The 19,825-nt window shown below is 34.9% G+C and overlaps 1 protein-coding gene across 8 annotated transcripts in view; it reads right to left on the reverse strand.

The window, feature by feature from the left end:
* Window positions 1-19,825, reverse strand: part of KIAA1328 (KIAA1328 ortholog) — a 321,215-nt gene that overhangs the window by 106,496 nt on the left and 194,894 nt on the right. For 7 of the 8 annotated variants that reach the window (XM_047697424.1, XM_047697431.1, XM_047697426.1 and 4 more), the window contains 2 exons: window positions 15,301-15,974; window positions 7,786-7,893 (listed from right to left, as the gene is read on the reverse strand). In XM_047697424.1, coding sequence (XP_047553380.1) covers window positions 7,786-7,893; window positions 15,301-15,974 — 782 coding nt within the window. The remainder of the gene's footprint in view (window positions 1-7,785; window positions 7,894-15,300; window positions 15,975-19,825) is intronic. The other variant, XM_047697425.1, reaches the window with a different exon arrangement.

A 19,825-nucleotide genomic window follows, 5' to 3' on the forward strand; every position in this document is an offset into this window, starting at 1 on the left:
AAAAAAATAAGTACCTGAACATAAGGCTATAAGTACAGTCATGCTTGTTTTAGTCGTGCGCACAGTGGTAAAGAACTTAAAACAACCTGAATACCCAAAAATAGAAGTGCTGGATAAGTTACAGTATATAAAGAAACCACAGACTAATATGCTTTTATAAAAAACAAGTTAGTATTTGTATTAGTTTTCTATTGCTGCTATAATGAATTATCACAAATTTAGTGGCTTCGACAACACAAATGTTATTATTCTACAGTTCTGTAGGTCAGAAGTCTGACACAGGTCTCACTGCGAGGTGTAGGCTATGTTCCTTTCTGGAGGTCTAAGAGAGGATGTTTCCTTGCTCATTTGGGTTGTTGGCAGAATTCAGTTCCTGGTAGTTAGAGGATTGAGGTCCCCATTTCCTTCATGGCTGTCAGCTGAGGACTGTCCCAAGCTTCTAGAAGCTACTTGCATTCCTTGGCTTGTGACCTCCTCCCTCCATTTTCAAAGCCAGCAATGACAGGTTAAGTCACTCTTGTGCTTGGAATCTCTCCTTCTCCTTTCCTTTCATCTCTTGGACCCAGCACAGACCCACTTTTGGGGGCCTGTAATTAGACTGGGCCCACCCAGATAATCCAGGATAATCCAAACATCCAAAGTATATCATAGTATATCTATAGTTATCAAAGTATAACTAAAAGTAAATTGGAATATTACACACTGGACCACATGAACGTAACATATATATTCAGAACATTCTATCCTGGGGTTACTGGGTGGCTTAGTCGGTTATGTGTCTGCTTTTGGCTCAGATCATGATCTCAGTGTCCTAGGTTTAAGCCCAGCATTTGGCTCCCTATTCGGTGAGGAGCATGCATCTTCCTCTCCCTCTACCACCTCCCCTGCTTGTGTTCCCTGTCTTTCTCAAATAAATAAATAAAATCTTTAAAAAAAAAAAGAACATTCTATCCCCAAACAGTAGAATATACATTCTTTTCAAGTATGCATGGAACATTCCCCAGAATAGATCACATTACACCAAAAAAATACTGAAATCAGGGGCACCTGGGTGGCTCAGTCAGTTAAATGTCTGCCTTCAGCTTGGGTCATGATCCCAAGGTTCTGAGATCGAGTCCCACACCTAGGGCTCTCTGCTCAGTGGGGCGCCTGCTTCTCCCTTTACCTCTGCCTGCTGCTCTACTTGAGTTCTCTTTTTCTCTCTCTGGCAAATAAATAAATAAATAAATAAAATCTTAAAAAAAAAAACCAAAAACAACCCAAAACCCTGAAATCATATTATGCATCTTTTCTGGACACAACAATATGAAACCAGAAAGTAGTCATAAGAAAAAATCAGGAAAGAACACAAATATATGGAGGAAAAATAACATGCTACTAAATAATGAATGGGTCAACCAGTAAATCAAAGAGGAAATAAAAATATATAGAGAGACAAATGAAAATGAAAACACAGCAGTCCAAAATCTTTGGGATACAGCTAAAGTTGTTCTAAGAGGGAAGATTATAATACTGGCCAATCTCAAGAAACAAGAAAAATCTCACATAAACAACCTAACTTTACACCTAGAGGAGCTAGAAAAATATGACCAAACAATACCCAAAGCCAGTAGAAGGAAGGAAATGGTAAAGATTAGAACAGAAATAAATGCAACAGAGACTAAAGAAACAATAGAACAGATGAATGAAACTAGGAGATGGTTCTTTGAGCAGTTAAACAAAATTGATAAAACTTTAGCCAGACTCACTAAGAAAAAAATACTCACATAAGTAAAATCAGAAATGAAGGAGATATAACAACCAGCACTACAGAAATACAAAGAATTATAAAAGTTATATGCCAACAAACTGGACAATCTAGAAGAAATAGATAAATTCCTAGAAACATGTAAACATCCAAAACTGAATCAGGAATAGAAAAGTTGAGCAGACCCATTACTAGCCAATGAAATTCAATCAGTAATAAAAAAAACTCCCAAGAGAGATGGAGAGGAGAAGTGAGTTGGGGGAAATTGGAGGGAGAGACGGACCATGAAAGACTGTGGGCTCTGAGAAACACACTGAGGGTTTTGGAGGGGAGGGAGGTGGGGGGTTGGGTGAGCTTGGTGGTGGGTATTATGGAGGGCACGAATTGCATGGAGCACTGGGTGTGGTGCATAAACAGTGAATTCTGGAATACTGAAAAGATATTTAAAAATAAAATTTAAAAAAAGAAACCGAAGTCCAGGACAGATGGCTTCACAGATTAATTCTACCAAATACTTAAAGAAGAGTTAATACCTATTCTTCTCAAAATATTCCAAAAAATAGAGGAAGGAGAGCTTCCAAATTCATTCTATGAGGCCACGATTACCGGATACCAAAACTAGGTAAAGATATTATAAGAAACCAAAAAGACCAAAACAACCCACCCCTCCCAAAAACAAACACCGAAACCAAGAAAAGATCCAAAACCAAAAAAACTATAGGTTAATATCTCTGATAAACATAGATGCAAAAATCCTCAACAAAATATTAGCAAACCAAATCCAACATTACATTAAAAAAATCATTCACCTCTATAAAGTAAGATTTATTCTAGGGATGCAAGAGTGATTCAATATTCACAAATTAATCAGTGTGATACATCACATTAATAAGAGAAAGAATAAAGACCATGTAATCATCTTATTAAAGGGGTTACTATCCAAAATATATAAAGAACTTATGGAATTTGATACCCCCAAAACTGAATAATCCAATTAAAAACTGGAAAGAGAACCCGAATAGGCATTTTTCCAAAGAAGACATACATATGGCCAACAGACACCTGAAAAGATCCTCAACACTAATCATCAGGGAAATAGAAATCAAAATCACAATGAGATATCAACATACATCTCTCAGAATGGCTAAAATTAAAAAAAAAAATACAAGAAATAATACGTATAGGTCAAAAAGCAGAGAATAAGGCCCTTATCCACCATTGGTGGGAATGCAAATTGGTACAGCCACTGTAGAAAACAGTCTGGAATTTCTTTCTTTCTTTCTTTTTTTTTTTAAAGATTTTATTTATTTATTTGATAGAGATCACAAGTAGGCAGAGAGGCAGGCAGAGAGAGAGAGGGAGGGAAGCAGACTCCCTGCTGAGCAGAGATCCCAATGTGGAGCTCCATCCCAGGACCCTGAGATCAGCACCTGAGCTGAAGGCAGAGGCTTAACCCACTGAGCCACCCAGGTGCCCCTGGAATTTCTTCAAAATATTAAAAATAGAATTCCCATATGATCCAGTAATTTCAGTATTGGGCATCTACATCAAGAAAACAAAAACACCCATTCAAAAAGACACATACACTCCTGTGTTTATTGCAGCATTACTTACAATAGCTAAGATATGGAAGCAACCCAAGTGTCCATCTATAAATGAATGGAAAAAGATGTGGTATACATGTACAATGGAGTATTACTTAGCCATAAAAAATAATTAAAACTTGCCATTTACAACAACATGGATGGATCTAGAAAGTATTATGATAAGTGAACTAAGTCCATCAGAGAAGAGAAATACCACACGATTTCACTCATATGTGGAATTTAAGAAACAGAACAAATGAAAAGGAAAAATAAGAGAGAGAAACCCCAAACCAGATTCTTAACTATAGAACAGAAGGGTAAAAATAGGTAAAGGGAACCAAGAGTACAGTTATCTTGACAAGCACTGAGTAATGTATAGAATTGTTGAATCATTATAACGTACACCTGAAACTAATGCTGTATGTTAACTATATTGGAATTAAAAAAAAAAAAAAAGATGTGATGCGTGTGGGCGCACGTGCGCGCGCACACACACACACACGCACGCACACACACACACACACCCTGGAATATCAGTCAGAATAATATCTTTTTTTATTTTTTTAAATTTGTTTGACAGACAGAGATCACAAGTAGGCATAGAGGCAGGCAGAGAGAGAAAGGGAAGCGGACTCTCTGCTCAGTAGACAGGCCGATGTTGGGATCCAGCCCCGGACCCTGGCATCACCCCCCCCCCCCCCCCCCCCCGGAGCTGAAGGCAGAAGCTTTAATCCACTGAGCCACCCACTCACCCCACTCAGAATGATATCTTGCCATTCATGACAACACAGATGAACTAGAGGGTATTCTATAATGCTAAGTGAAATAAGTCAGACAGAGAAAGACAAATACCATATGATTTCACTCAGATGTGAAATTTAAGGAGTAAACCAACCAAACAAAGAAAAAGAGACAAATAAAAATCAGACTCTTAAATATACAGAACAAACTGATGGTTACCAGAGGGGAGGTGGGTAGGGGGATGGGTGAAGTAGATTGAAGTGATCAAGAGAATGCTTACGCTGATGAGCACTGAGTGATGTACAAAATTGTTGAATCATTATTTGTATACCTGAAACAAATATGACACTGTATGCTAATTACAGTTGAATTTTAAAAAGTGGGATATGAAACAAAATATGTAATATAATACATATCATATACCATAAAGAAATAAGATCTAGAAGTTATATATTTTCTTTAGATGATGAGATTATAGGTATGTGTTAATTTCTTCTTCCGGCTTATCAGCATTTTATATATATATTTTTTGTACCATAAGGAAGCAAGTAAATATATAAGCAGGATTACAGAGGGCTCCAGGAGGAATATCTTAAAAAACCAAAAAAGAAAGAAGAAAGAATGGAATAAAGCAGCAAAAGAATGTAATGAAGACATGATAGAATAACTAATGTGTTTAAATATATTCAGAGAATTAAACTTCCTGGGTGAGTTTGGGAATTATAAGATGTGAGAATGTAAATTGTACAAGGTCAGAAATTTTTCTTTTGTGCATTGCTACCACCCCCGAGGTTTAGAATGTGTCTAACACCTGGCGGGAAACGTTATAAATATTTGAATGAATTAACAAATCAACGAGTACACAGAAAATTAAATAAGGTATTTCTAAGCTCTAAAGAAAACAATTATATGGAAATTAAATTTAGTAATCATATAGTACATGGACCAGCTGTGTATAAAATAGATACAATCTTATTGTAACCATCTTATGATATAGCTATATTGCAAGGACAGAATGAAGGGAAAAGGGAAATATTATTTTCACACCCATGTGTGTGGGTATGTATATTAGGGGGGAAGTGGAAAAGGAAAGGAGGGGAGAAGGAAGAAATGTGAGGAAAAGCGAGGAGAGAGGGAGATAGCCAATAGATGGTTATCTGTGAGAGCTAAGTCACAGTCACATCTTTCATAGAAGAAAGCTAATACTCAATGCCTACAGAAGTCTGTTGTTCAGAAATACGGATATAATGCTAGAAGAAACAGATAAAGAAACATCTAAAACAGTCAAAACTTCTTCTCTCTGAAGAGTGAAAATTGGGAGTACTGCTTCTCCAGTGTAGAGGAGGCTGCTATTTTGAATAAGCCTTGTTGAACTAGTGGTTTTTAAACTATCCATGTGCTTGATATCAATAGTAAAAATTAAATAAAAAATAAATTACAGCAAGTCATAAGAAGATAAATACTATATGATTCCACTTATATGAGGTAATGGAGTAATCAAACTTATAGAAATGGACAGTAGAAAGGTGGTTGCCAGGTGCTGGTAGGGAGCAGAAATGTGGAGCAGTTTGATGGGTATAGGGATTCAATTTTGCAAAATAAAAAATTCTGGAGATGGGTTGCATAAAAATGTGAATATACTTAGTACTACTGAACTGTACACTAAAAAATGGCTGAGATGGTACATTTTATATTATGTGTATTTTACCAAAATTAAAAGATGGCAGAATTGTCTGAAATGAGAATTCTTAGGTTTTTTTTACACTGGATAAGTAGTTTCTATAGGACCAAACTCCCATAGTTAACAATTAAAACCCTGGGAAGAAAAAACAAAAACAAAACAAAAACCAAACCTGAAGCACTGAAGAGTCATTGAAAACAAGCAGAAACTGGAAGAGGATCAGCACTTGAAAAAAGACTGGCACTGGGAGAGTTCTTAATTTTTTTTTTCTTTTTTTTAATGGCTTTCAACTGAAGGTCAGTCTTAAAGAACCAGAGGACAGAGTCTGAGCTGACCAAAGCACATGAAAAGGGAAAAATCCTGGAGAGGTAAGAGAGAAGGACTGAAAGCCTCAAATTCTGTGTAACAACCCTGCCAGTTGTGGCTGACCCCTGAACCACCTGCAAATAAGGCAGACTCAAACATCTACCCCAATTAAAAGAGCTCAGCAGCGATTTTCACTGTTACTCAAGGGAAACAGAGCTTGGAATTTGAATTCAGTTAAGTAAACTACTTGCTACCATATAAAAATTAACATTGTTTAGAAGGATTATAATTGAATTCCAGAGTCATTCACAATACTAGGAAACAATAAAAAAAATTTGCTAAATGTACAAAGGAATGTACAAATGTACAAATGACCAATACTCAAGAGAAAAGTTGATCAATGAGACAAACCCCAAGATGATCCAGGTGTTAGAACTGGAGAAAAGCAAAAAAAAAAAAAAAAAAAAAAAAAAAAAAAGAACTGGAGAAAAGCATTTTAAAGGAAAAATATATTTGTAATGAATAAAAAAGTAAAGTTCATCAGAGAAATAGAAATTTTAAACAAAGATCCAAATGGAAAGCCTAAAACTAAAAAATCCATTATCTAGATAAAAATAAATCATTCTACAGGCTTAAAAGCAGACTGGAGGGGTGCCTGGGTGGCTCAGTGGGTTAAGCCTCTGCCTTCGGCTCAGGTCATGATCCCAGCGTCCTGGGATCGAGCCCAGAATCGGGCTTTCTGCTCAACAGGGAGCCTGCTTCCCCCTCTCTCTCTGCCTGCCTCTCTGTCTACATGTGATCTCTCTCTCTCTCTCTCTGTCAAATAAATAAATAAAATCTTTAAAAAAAAAAAAAAGCAGACTGGAAATAACAGAAGAGTTGATGAATTGAGACATATCAATAAAAATTATCCACTATGAAGAATAAAGAAAAAAAATTAGAAGAGTCAGGGACTTCCTTAAAGGCCTAATATACCTGTAAATGAAATACAAAAAGGAAAGAAGAAAGAGAATAGGCAAAAAAAATTTTTTTGAAAAAATAATGGCCAAAAATTCTTCAAATTTCATGAAAAGAGAATTCTCAAACACAGCTCTGGTGGTGAAAACTGATTTAACTTTTATGGAAAGCAAATGTATAATGTGATTCAAGGATTTTAAAAGGATTCATGTATACTTTGAGTTAGTAGTTTCAGTTATAGAATCTATATCAAAGACACAGGTAGAGATAAAGTAAAAAACTTATTCGTAGAAATATTCTCCAAGGCACATTTATAATAGTAAAAGCCTGGATTATACAATACTAGGGCAACATAGAAAAATATGTCAGATAATAAATATTTGTTGAATAAACTAGTATCAACTTTTCATAAAATAAATTATGGTATCAGAAAATACTGATTCAGTGAAAAAAAGCATAATTAAAATTCTTCATAAGCATAGCTCCCATTACTCGGTATAGGATATATTATTATAAAAGAAAGAAAGAAAGAAAGGGGGAGAAGGTTCAAAGGATTATCTCTGAATGGTAGGATCATGAATGATTTTTATTTTCTTCTTTACACTCTCCTATATTTTTAAAAATTTTATAGTGAGAATGTATTTATTCTTATTATCAGAAACCTGACCTGTAGAAAGCTATAAATAGATACCAAACATATCCTTAATATCTGTGCCTTAATATCTGTGTCCTACATGTTCTTGCTTTCACCCATCAGTCAGGTTTACCTTGGTCCAGAGTCATCCCCATTCATATCCAGATTGAACTCTCGGGGTTTGGTAAACTCTTTAGCAGCAAGGAGTTCTCTTGACTTAAATACAGCTTGAGTTCTTAACCTGAAAAAGTAAATTTAGAGAATTTCTAATCCTGTGGAGCCTAAGAAACTGAATGGTAACCTGTGGAAGACCATATTCTTTCAGCTAGACCTCCAGAGATTATTTTCAAATTAAAACTCAATCTGTCAAAATAAATGGGTACTTCCTAAATACACACATGATATAAATAAAATAAAATAAACACAAATTCATTTTATAGGAACTTAAATTTTCGTTATTTATAGAGGAGCTAGGGAAGTCTGAGTTGGTCAGAATAACATTCAGAATTTCAACATTATAGATGCTTTAGGAGTACTTTAAGTTTCCTCTCTAGAAATTTTAAGTTTCTCTCTATTTACTCCTAAGCAAGTGCATTTTGATCATAAGAGTCTTCATGGGAGTTCTGGTAACATCAAATATCATTGACCCTGCCCAATATATTCACAGGAGGCAACTACTTCCCATGTTGACAGTTCAAAAAGCTAGGCCTATGTCTCATTGACCAATGTGTTTTCTCAGGATCACAGAAAAATGTCCCTGCCCTGCCAAAACTGGAAGAAATTCTATCCAACAATGATAACTTAGCCCCATCTTTGATGTACTGAGGAGGGAAGTCAAATAAAGAAATTAGCATTTTCTACCAGAAGTCTGAGTGGCAATTAATTACTGGCACATAATATGTGACCTTTTCTACCCATCTTTCTAAATTTTTTAGAAATATTCGCTGGTTCAGTTTTAGAAATGAAATCTGTAGAAGTATATTCTTTAACCATGAAATAAAACCACAGAGGGAAAACTATTATTAAAACAGTATCATTTCCATCATTGTCAAAGACACTCTTATAATTGCAACTAACTATGCACAGTAATATACACAGAAAAATGTGCAGATTAACTACCCTCTGGGAACTTAAAATTTAATAATAATATTTGGTAGTGACATATAGTTAGGCTGTAGGTAAGTTCAGAGAGGAGGGGTAGCTCTACTTATACCAGACAAAACTGACAAATCAAAAATTGTAAAAAGAGACAAAATCACTATATAATAATAAAAGGTTGAGTAATCAAGAGTATATTAGCAATTGTAAATATATATGTACCTCACACTGTGGCACCTAAATTTATTAAGCAAATACTAACATATCTGAAGGGAGAAATAAACAACAATACAATAATAGATGATTTCAAAATCACACTTTTAACAATGGATAGGTCATCCAAACATCAAAGAAACACTACACTTGAATATACTTTATATGAAAGAGACCTACTAGACAGATACAGAACATTCCATCCAACAGCAGCAGAATATGTATTCTTTTCAGGTATAAATACAACATTTTCCAGGATAGATCACGTTAGGTCACAAATTTAACAAATTTGAAAAGACTGAAATAATACCTTTTCCAAACATGATGGAATAAAACTAGAAGTCCATAAATAACAGGAGGAAAGTTGGAAAATTCACAAATAAGTGGAAATTAAACAATACACTCCTGAACAATCGATGAGTGAAAGAAGAAATCAGTAGGGAAACTAAAAAACATCTTGAAACAAATGGAAATAGAAACACAATGTACTAAAACTTATGGAATACAGCAAAAACAGTTCTAAGAAGGAAGTTTATAGTGTTAATGTCTACATTAAGAAAAAAGAAAGATCACCAATAAATAACCTACATTTACACCTCACGGAACCATAAGAAGAAAATCAAACTAAGGCCAAAGTTAGTTGAAGGAAGATAATAATAATGACCAGAGCAGAAATAGAGACCAGAAAAATAACAGAAAGGGTTACTGAAACTAAAAGCTGGTTTTCTGAGAGAATAACAAAATTAACAAACTTTTAGATAAACTAAGAAGAAAAAGAGAGAAGACTCAAATATTTAAATCAGAAATAAAAGAGAAGAAATTATAACTGACAGCACAGAATTACAAAGGATCATAAGAGTCTACTATAAACAGTTGCATGCCAAAATATCGGATAGCCTAGAATAAATGATAAATTCCTAGGATATATACAACCTACCAAGACTAAATAATGAAACAGAAAATCTTAACAGACCAAAAATGACTAAAGAGACTAAATAAGTGACCAAAAACCTTCTAACAAAGAAAAATCCAGGGCTGAAGAGTTTAATTGGTGAATTCTACTAAGCATTTTAAGAAGAATTAATGCAAATCCTTCTAAAATTCTTCCAGGGGCATCTGGGTAGTGCAGTCAGTTAAGTGTCTGACTCTTGGTTTCGGCTCAGGTCATGATCTCAGGGTTGTGAGACAGAGTCCTACGTGGGGCTCTGAATGCACCAGAGTCTGCTTAAGGATTCTCTTTCCCTCCCCCTCTCCCTCAGTCCCCCATACCCACTTTATCTCTCTCTAAAGTAAAATAAATAAATCTTTAAAAATAAAATAAAATAAAATTCTTCCAAAAAATTTAATAGGAAGGAACACTCCCAAACTCATTCTATAAGGCAGCATTAGCCTAATACCAAAGCTAGTTAAGGACACTACAAAGAAAAAAAAAATAGTCAATATCTCTAATGAATATAGATGAAATAAATTCTCAACAAAATACTATCAAATGGATTTTACCACATTAATAGAATAAAGGATTAAAAATCATGGATCATCTCAATAAATGCAGGAAGAGCATTTAGCACAATTTAACATCCTTTCATGATAAAGCTCTCAAGAATTTAGGAAGAACATACCTCAACATAATCAAGGGCTATATATCACAAGCTCACTACTAATATCATATTCAATGGTGAAAGGTTGAAAACTTTTCTGTAAGATGAGAAACAAGACAAGGATATCTATTCTTCCCACTTTTATTCAACATAATATTGGAAGTACCAACCAGAGTAATTAGGCAAGAAAAAGAAATAAAAGATATCCCAATAAGAAAGAAAAGTAAAATCATCTGTTTGCAGGTGACACAATCTTATCTAGAAAAAACAATGAAGATGCCACCAAAGAACTGTTAGAACTAATGAATGAAATTCACTAAATTTTCAGGATACAAAATCAACATACAAAAATCAGTTGCATTTCTATACACTTACAAATGAATCAAAAACAACAAAACACTTAGAATAAGAAATTAACCTTAACTGGATTAAAGACTTAAATCTAAGACCTGAAACTGTAAAACTACTGGAAGAAAACAGGGAATAAGCTCCTTGACATTGGTCTTGGCAATGATTTTTTGGATTTGACACCTAAAGCTCAGGCAACAATAGCAAAAGTAAGTGGGACCACATCAAGATAAAAGGCTTCTGCACAGCAAAGTAAATAATAAAAGTGAAAAGGCAACCTATGGAATGAGAGAAAATATTTGGAAATTATATATATGATATGGCATTAATTATATATATGATAAGGGTGATTAGGGGTTAATACTCAAAATATACAAGGGACTTACACAACTCATCAGCAAAAAACCAAACCACTCAATTGAAAAATGGGAAGAGGCACTGAAAAGACATTTTTCCAAAGAAGACAAACAAGTGACTAACAGGTACATGAAAAGGTGCTCAACATCACTAACTGTTAGGGAAATACAAATCAAAACTACAATGAGATATTGCCTCACACCTGTGAGACTGGCTTTGATCAAAAAGAAAAAAAGATAAATGTTGGGCGGGATATGGAGAAAAGGAATCCCTATACACTGTTAGTGGGAATGTAAGTTAGTACAGCCACTATTAAAAAGCAGTGTGAAGATTTCTCAAGAAAACTAGAAATAGAACTGTAAGATCTAGCAATCTTACTTTTGGATATCTATTTAAAGGAAATGAAGTTAGTATCTTGAAGAGATAGCTTTACTCCCATGTTCACTGCAGTGTTACTTGTAATGAAAACAACCTAAGTGTCTGTCAACAAATGGCTAAAAAAGATATATCTATAATATGTTATATATGTAATAAATAATTAATATAATATAATATAACATAACATAACATATATACACACATATGTAAAATTCAGTCATGAGAAAGAAGAATATCCAGACAGTTGCAACACAATGAATGAACCTAGAAGAACATCATACTAAGTGAACACATGAACATACCAAAACTTGTGAGACCTACTTCAGTGCTGAGACAGAAATGTATAGCAGTAAATGCTTCTACCAGAAAATAAGTCTCTAATCAGTAATCTAAGCTCCCACCTTAAGAAATTTAAAAATAGGAGAGCAAGATAAATCCAAAGCAAGCACAAGGAAGAAAATAATAAGAGAAATGAATGAAATAAATGAGACCAGTATTACCTTGATAACAAAATTAGACACAGATAGTACCAAAAAAACAGACCAAAATCTCTCACCAATATTGATGCAAATGCCCTTAACAAAATACTAGTAAATGGAATTTGGTAATACATAAAAAGTATTTTATACTGTAATCAAATGGAGCTTATTTTCCAGGGATACAACACTAGGGCAGTATTTAAAAATCAATAAATGTAATCTGCCATATTAGCAGGCAAAATTTAAAAAAAAATCACATGATCACATCAATTGATGCATAAACAAGATTTGAGAAAATTCAACAAACATTCATGATAAAAATTTTATATAATCTATATGAAAAACTGATAAGTTAAACTTCATCAAAATTAATACCTTTTGTTATGTGAAAGATCTTGTTAATAGATTAAACGAATAAGCTACAGAATAGGAGGAAATATTTGCAATCCACATATCTGAAAAAGGACATATCTAGAATATATAAAAAGCTCTCAAAATTCAACAGTAAAAAAAAAGCAAACCTTAAGTAATCCAATAAGAATGAAGACAAAAGAGACAATTTACCCAAAAAGATGGAAGAAGGGCAAAAATCAAATGAAAAGATTTTCAGTATCATTATCATTTAAGAAATGCAAATTAAGACCACAACAAAATATCATTATATACAGATTAGAACAGGCAAAATAAAAAATTTGTGACCATTCCAAATGCTGGTAAGGATGTAGGGGAAAAGTCCCTGATACATTGCTGGTGAAGAAGTATGATATAATAAATATATAAGCTAAAGGTAGATTTAGTCTTTTTTAAACCAAATATACACTTATCATATGATCTAGCAATCACAGTGCTAGCTTTAATTTGTAGAAGTGAGAATCTTAGTCCACATGGAAACTTGTATAAAAATGTACATAGCTGCTTTATTTGTAACAGGCCAAAAAACCAAGTTGTCCTTCAATAGATCAATGGTTCAACAGATCATGGTATAACCATACCATGGACTATGACTCTGCAATCAAAAGGTACAGTATATGTAACAACCTAGAAGGATCTTAAGAACATCATACTGAGTGAAAAAGCCAAGATCAAAAGTTCATACACTGTATGATTTCATTTATATAACATTCTCGAAATGCCTAAATTATAGATATAAACAACAGATTGGTGGGTTCCAAGGGTTAGTGGGGGGCAGAAAAGGGTGGGCAGCTCAAATAGGGTAGTAAAAAGGAAATCCTGATAGCAATGAAATAATTCTATATTTTGACTGCTGTGGTGGTTATGCACGTCTACACATGTGATAAAATGGCACAGAGCTAGACACACACATTGTACCAATGTTAATTTACTCATTTTGACACTGCATTATAATTATGTAAGACATAGCCATTGGAAGAAACTGGAGGGGAACCTCTACTATTTTCACAACTTCCTGTCAATCCCTAATTATTTCAAAATAAAAAGTTTGTAAGAGCTCTATAAATATGTATAAACTTTTGCAATTTATACGTAAATAAAACATGCTCAAAAATTGTTTCACAGCTCTCTCATCTAAGCTAGGATGATCAAGAGAACAATAAAGACTTTGTTGTCGTTATGCAGCATTATTTTAATAAATAGTGCTGTTCAGATGAACACAAAGTCTGTTTACCATCATCATGTAGCATTATTTCAATAAACAGTGCTGTTCAAATGAACATGAAACCTATTCTAAAATTATCCATTCTTCCCTGCTGGACTGTGCCCTCTTTAAAGACCACATTTGGTTCATTTTTCTATCCTAAGAGCCTAGAACCATTTCTCACATATCACAGGCATTCCAGAATGTTTGTTAAATAACATTCTTAGGAGAGACTACACATTAACTGGAGGATTAGAGACTGGGGTCATAAAACTGAAGCAACCTTAGGCGTTTGGTGACAATCTTGTTATAAGAGCCTGCATTTTCAGTTACATTAAAAGCCTCCAGCTTTTGACAATGAAGAGTAGAACTGTCTGACCACAAATGAAGAGAAAGAGGAAGAACATTTCTGGTTCCAAGAAAGTATTACACCAACGGAAAAATGTCAAGATGAGCTCTCAAAAAAATTAGAATCTAAAAAATATTAGGCAGAATTTTTAAGTGAGAGAAAATTAAGAAGTAAAAGAAAATGACATTCATACTAAGTGTGTCTATATAGGATGTATGAGTGTGTACAAATGGGGAAACAGTTTGATCAAGAAGGAAATGACAGGGATATATATATCTCCATATCTATATATCTATATATATCTCCATATCTATCTCTATCTATCTATCTATCTATCTATCTATCTATCTATACTTATACAAGCCCTTCCTTATGACAACTTGTAATTTTTTTTTAAAGACATAAATGACATATCATGTTTAAAATATGTTACTTTAACATTCTTTTGTCTTTAACTCCACTGGTGGAATATGTCAAATATGTTAAATAACATAATAACATAATAAAGCATTATGTTTAAAATATAACTATGTCTGTTTATTAATAATTTTGCTTGAATAAATTAAGATGGCAAACTTTATGATGCTGCATGGAAAACTATGCTGAGCTATATAATCTCAAAATACCAATTTAGTTTTTGAAACATTGTTCTTAGGGAAGAATCCTTAAGGGAGGAAGAGTTTAAATGTGGGTAAAGTTCTAAGAATCAGTAATCAAATAGGTTATGCTTCATGATGAGAAAAGGCTGAAATGAAAAGGTTCCTATCATTTGTTATATTTTATATTATGGTGGATAGACATAAATATGGAATAGTAATAGTTAATCACTCTGCTTCACAATTTGATTCCATATCCTGAAGTCTCAATTTTTTACTTAATGCTCAATATTCTCTATTAATGACCACAAACAGCAAAGGGTTTTTATACAATCATATCTTTAAAAAAAAATATTCTCTTTGGCATCCAGTAAAAATGACAATGGACCACTAAGAAGTAGATATTCTAAGCTAACATTTTGGAAGACAAGGTAATCTTCCAAGTCTTCCAAAGCAGGCAGTGGAATTTATTTAGTTGTCCTAGTAAGTATGCATCTTGAGCAAGCCAAGCCCCCGAGAAACCTCTGTTCCTTCGCAAGTGTTACAGTAGCACAATAGTAACTTTATACCATGTTTTCCAAGCTATAGACATTGCTGAAAGAATAAGCAAGACTTACCAATTATAATCCAGTCGAGACTGATGAAGCTGCTGCTGTTTTAGGAGAAGCTTTGTCTCCTGCTGGGTCAGCAGATGCTGAAGGCGCTCTTTTTCAATTTCCAGTTCCATTTTCTGAAGCATAAGTTGGTGCCTTCTATTTTCTGAGAGTTGCTTTTTGACATCAGTTTCACTAGACTGCTGTGTCCCTTGACCATGCATCCGGGATGTCCGGGAAAGCCCACAATAACTGCATGATTCCAGGTGTGCTCTGGAATATTGAGGGGCCATGTGTGTAGGATGGCTTTCAGGAATAGGATCTGCGTTTTCAGAAAGTCTATGACCACAACACTGACTGGATAGAATAGGCTTCAGGGTTTGGCATTCTTTCATCTTCAATTCCGCTGGTGGAACTTTCTCTGCAGGGACTGCATCTGCTAGTTTTCTCCCTGGGGATCCATAATCACATGTTCTGGTCTCTGACAGCACCCTGTCTAGGTCTGTTTCGGGATAATGAAAGTCTGCTGGTTTCAAAGAATTATTCCTAAACTCCAGAAGGGCTTCTGAAGCTGAGTCCTGGTTTGTAGACTTAGGCTTCTGCTTGGTTTCATAGCAGGTTTGTGATTTGGCTACACTCAAGTAGGAACCATCTAGTTCCATAGCTGAAGACCGAAGAGTGCTTTTCCTATTGGATGCCTAAAAGGAACCGAAAGATCATTTGTCAGATAAGAGCACAGTGAAATGGGTTCTTTTGGCTTTTCAGAAATCAATGATATATGTTTACCAAAACAGAGTTGTTGTTTTGTCTTCTTAAATAAAAAATGATCATATTCACACAGCTGAACAGACATGCGCCACAAAGCTAAAACCATTTTCAAACAATCTATATTTCAGTAAATCCATAAGAATGAGAAAAAGAAAGTGTTGCTATTTGCTGCTTAAGCAAGACAACAGGAGTTGCAAATGATGAGGGTTACATAAAATCAACTTTGAGAAGAGGCAAAACATTAAATGTTAATGTCTTAAAATGTTTACTTTCAAATACTAAGCCAAGAAATCTACTCAACCACCTTAAATACCCCTTCTAATGCCCTCTGTCCATTACACACAGTGAAATTTGATGTAAAACATTTCATCTTATACTGAATAGGATATACTGAATAGGATGTCTTCCATCTTATACTGAATAGTTACCGCTAGAAATTTGACGAGTTTTTATGAATATATTTACAGCACACAAATAAAATGAAGCACTTCCCCAAAAATATGATTCTAATCAAAAGCAGTTATTTAAATACAAAACATATTTAATTTCAGCTATAAACATAAGTGATTTTTCAATTAAGCTGTCCAAGTGATTATAGCCTGATACAACTCATGCAGGAAGAAGTAGTTGCAAATTACCTTTGGCAGGCCAATAGAGTGAGCTTTCCCAGTATTTTAGCCTTAGGCCTGTTCTATCAGAGAGAGCAAAACTTAGTTTATACCAGTGATTCTCAAACATTAGCATGTATCAGAATCACCTGGAGGAACTGTTAAATGTGAACTGCTGGGCTTCATCACTAGAGTTTCGCATTCGGGAAGTCTGGAGCAGAGCTGGAGAAGCTGCGTTTTTAGCCAGTTGCCAGATGATACTGATGCTGTTCGCCTGGGATCATACTTTGAGAACCACTGATCTGTATCGTGGGGCATCTGATTCCTTCTTTGTCCCTCTTATAGGACTGTTGATAACATGGGGCTCACCCAGGTAATCCTAGATACTTTCCTAATCTCAAGATCATTAACTTAATCACATCTATAAAGTCTCTTGTCATATAAAATCCCTTGTGTCATATAAAGAGACATTCATGGGTTCCAGGAATTAGGACATGGGTATATTTGGGGGGGCCTTATTCAGTCTACCACAACCTCTTTTTAAAATTAGAACTCATAAATAGTTGAGATGCTTATCTTATTCTGGAGACATAGAATAAATGAATAATTGCGACCCCCAGCAGAAGGCAGAAAAAAATCCTGCCAATTAACTTTGCAATAGTTGAAAATGATGAACTGACTGGTAAAAAGCATCAACAGGGGCATCTGGGTGGCTCAGTGGGTTAAAGCCTCTGCCTTCGGCTCAGGTCATGGTCCCAGGGTCCTGGGATCGAGTCCCACATCAGGCTCTCTGCTTAGCGGGGAGCCTGCTTCCCACTTTCTCTCTCTGGCTGCCTCTCTGCCTAGTTGTGATCTGTCAAATAAATAAATAAAATCTTTAAAAAAAAAGCGTCAACAGATACACAGGAACACCATGTTTCCTATCTTCTGATATTACAATGACTTGGAAGATTTTGAGTTTCTACAGCAATACTAAAGGAGTTCTGTTCAACTGAGAATGAGCCACCACTTCTGGGCCACGTAATCCTTTACACTGAGCAGATGACACTGAATAGGTTGCAAGCTCCAGAAAAGAAACTAGTCCTAGGGCAAAATTCATGATAAACTATCTCATAAAAAAATTAACCTTATTTTACAACTAAAGGGAAATTCTAGTCCACATTAATCTCCCCTACTCTGAACTTCTGTAGCACTTACTGTCAAAACAATATTTAACATTTATCATCTGCTATTTTGTATGGTAAGCTATCTTTTTAGAGAATCATTATATTTTAAAAATGACAGGTAAATTTTTTAAAGGTCCAGAAACTTAAATCAGCTATTTAACATTATCATATATTTCCTAATTCATGTATTAGCAACGTAACAATGGCACGTATGTATTATTTCATCATCTTATTTTTGTTCCTTACATATGTGCATTTTTAGGTATTGACATAGCTGATACTTCTGTTAATGGTACTAATTATTAAATTATTCATAAATGTCAGGTATATGGAATATTAAAATTTTTTTTTTGGTAGTTAACTTTTTTTGTTTTTGAGTCAGTTCAACATAATGATTTTGATGCATACTCTGCTTAAAGAGAATACTGCTTTGCCAATTACCTGATAGGTGACTGTGCATGTTGGTAGGCAGGATTCTAAGACAGTCCCCAAGATTCCTGACCTCTTGTATTATCTCCTCCCTTTGAGTGTGGGTAGACTTCGTGAACATGATGAGATATGAATCCCATTATTATGCTACAGTAAATGGCCAAAGGGATGTTACAGATTTAACTAAGGCTCCCCTTCTTCAGCTGATTTTGAATTAACAAAAAGGAGATTACCTTATATGGGCCAGACCTAATTAAGGAGTCCTTTAAAAAAGGGTCTGGTGCCCTCCCTAATGTCAGAGAGTGGGCTTGAAGAAATAAGCTAACATGTTCAATGAAGGGGGTCATGTGGCAATGGAGCAGAAGGCAGTTTCCACCTAATAGCCAGCAAAAAGATGCAAAAATGGTCTATCTGTCATGCAGATGCAAGAACTAAATTCTGCCAACAGCCACGTTAGTTTGGAAGGGGACGTAGAGCTCCAGATTAGAACACAGCCCAACTGTCACCTTGACTGCAGTTTTCTATGACCCTGAGCAGAGGCCCCAACTAACCTGTGCCTGACTCATGACCCACAGAAACTGAGATAATAAATGTCTGTGTGTAGTAAACCAGTAAATTTGTATTAATTTGTTACACAGCAGTTCAAAACAAACAAAGCACATTATTCAACTTGCCTGGCCCTCAGTTTTCTCACCAGTAAAACAGGGATTAAAGACAGCATCTACCTCAAAACTGAACATGGTGGTCAGACAGGCAGTTATTAAAGGTGCCAATTTATAAGGGTACTATTTTACAAAAAGGAAAAAAAAAAAAAAAACCTCTTACATTTACCCTAACTTTTTTCAAGGAGAACATTATGGGGTGTGTGTGTGGTGGTTGGGGGGTCTGGTAAGATCTCCAAGAGACAGGTGCAGGTACAGCAGATTACCTCTAAAAAGAATGAGTTTGGGGAAAAAAAAAAAAGAATGAGTTTCGTTATCCAGCTTTATTTTGCTGCTGTGAGGATCACAGGTTGGGCTGGAGTTGAAATGCTTGAGATAATAGAGAGGTTCTTCATCTCTGTCCTCATACAAAAGATGTCAGTCTTACCCTGACATCTTGCACTGCCTCTTAGGGTTGTTGTGATACTAGATGAGGTAATTCATGTAAAGCACTTTGGATACTGCCTAACCTAAAGTCAGTATTCAAACCATGTTTCCTATTATAATTATTACTACTGTTGTTATCATGGACTTCTCTGCCTCAACGATTCTTGAGGTCAGGGGCTATATTTACACCTCGGGACGTATAGCACTGGGGCGTACACATAGTAACTAGGGGCTAACTGTATCAGATCAAGTAGATAAAGTCAAGTTGGGTTATGGGTCACAGAAAATTAGAAATGAAAACCAGAATCCATGATTAAACTGTATTATGTGCTACTAAGGAAGAGGAAGAGAGAAGAAAGAGAAAACTGCCTGTTAGAATTTGAATATAAGAAATTAAGTTATTTTATTAGAGACAAATATTGCCTCTGGGACACATGGAAGTCACAATGGGCCTGAATGAAACAGATGTGTTTTTCTTTCTGGAGTTGCT

This window comes from Lutra lutra, chromosome 12 (assembly GCF_902655055.1).
Source record: "Lutra lutra chromosome 12, mLutLut1.2, whole genome shotgun sequence".
In the NCBI taxonomy this organism is placed as follows: domain Eukaryota; kingdom Metazoa; phylum Chordata; class Mammalia; order Carnivora; family Mustelidae; genus Lutra; species Lutra lutra.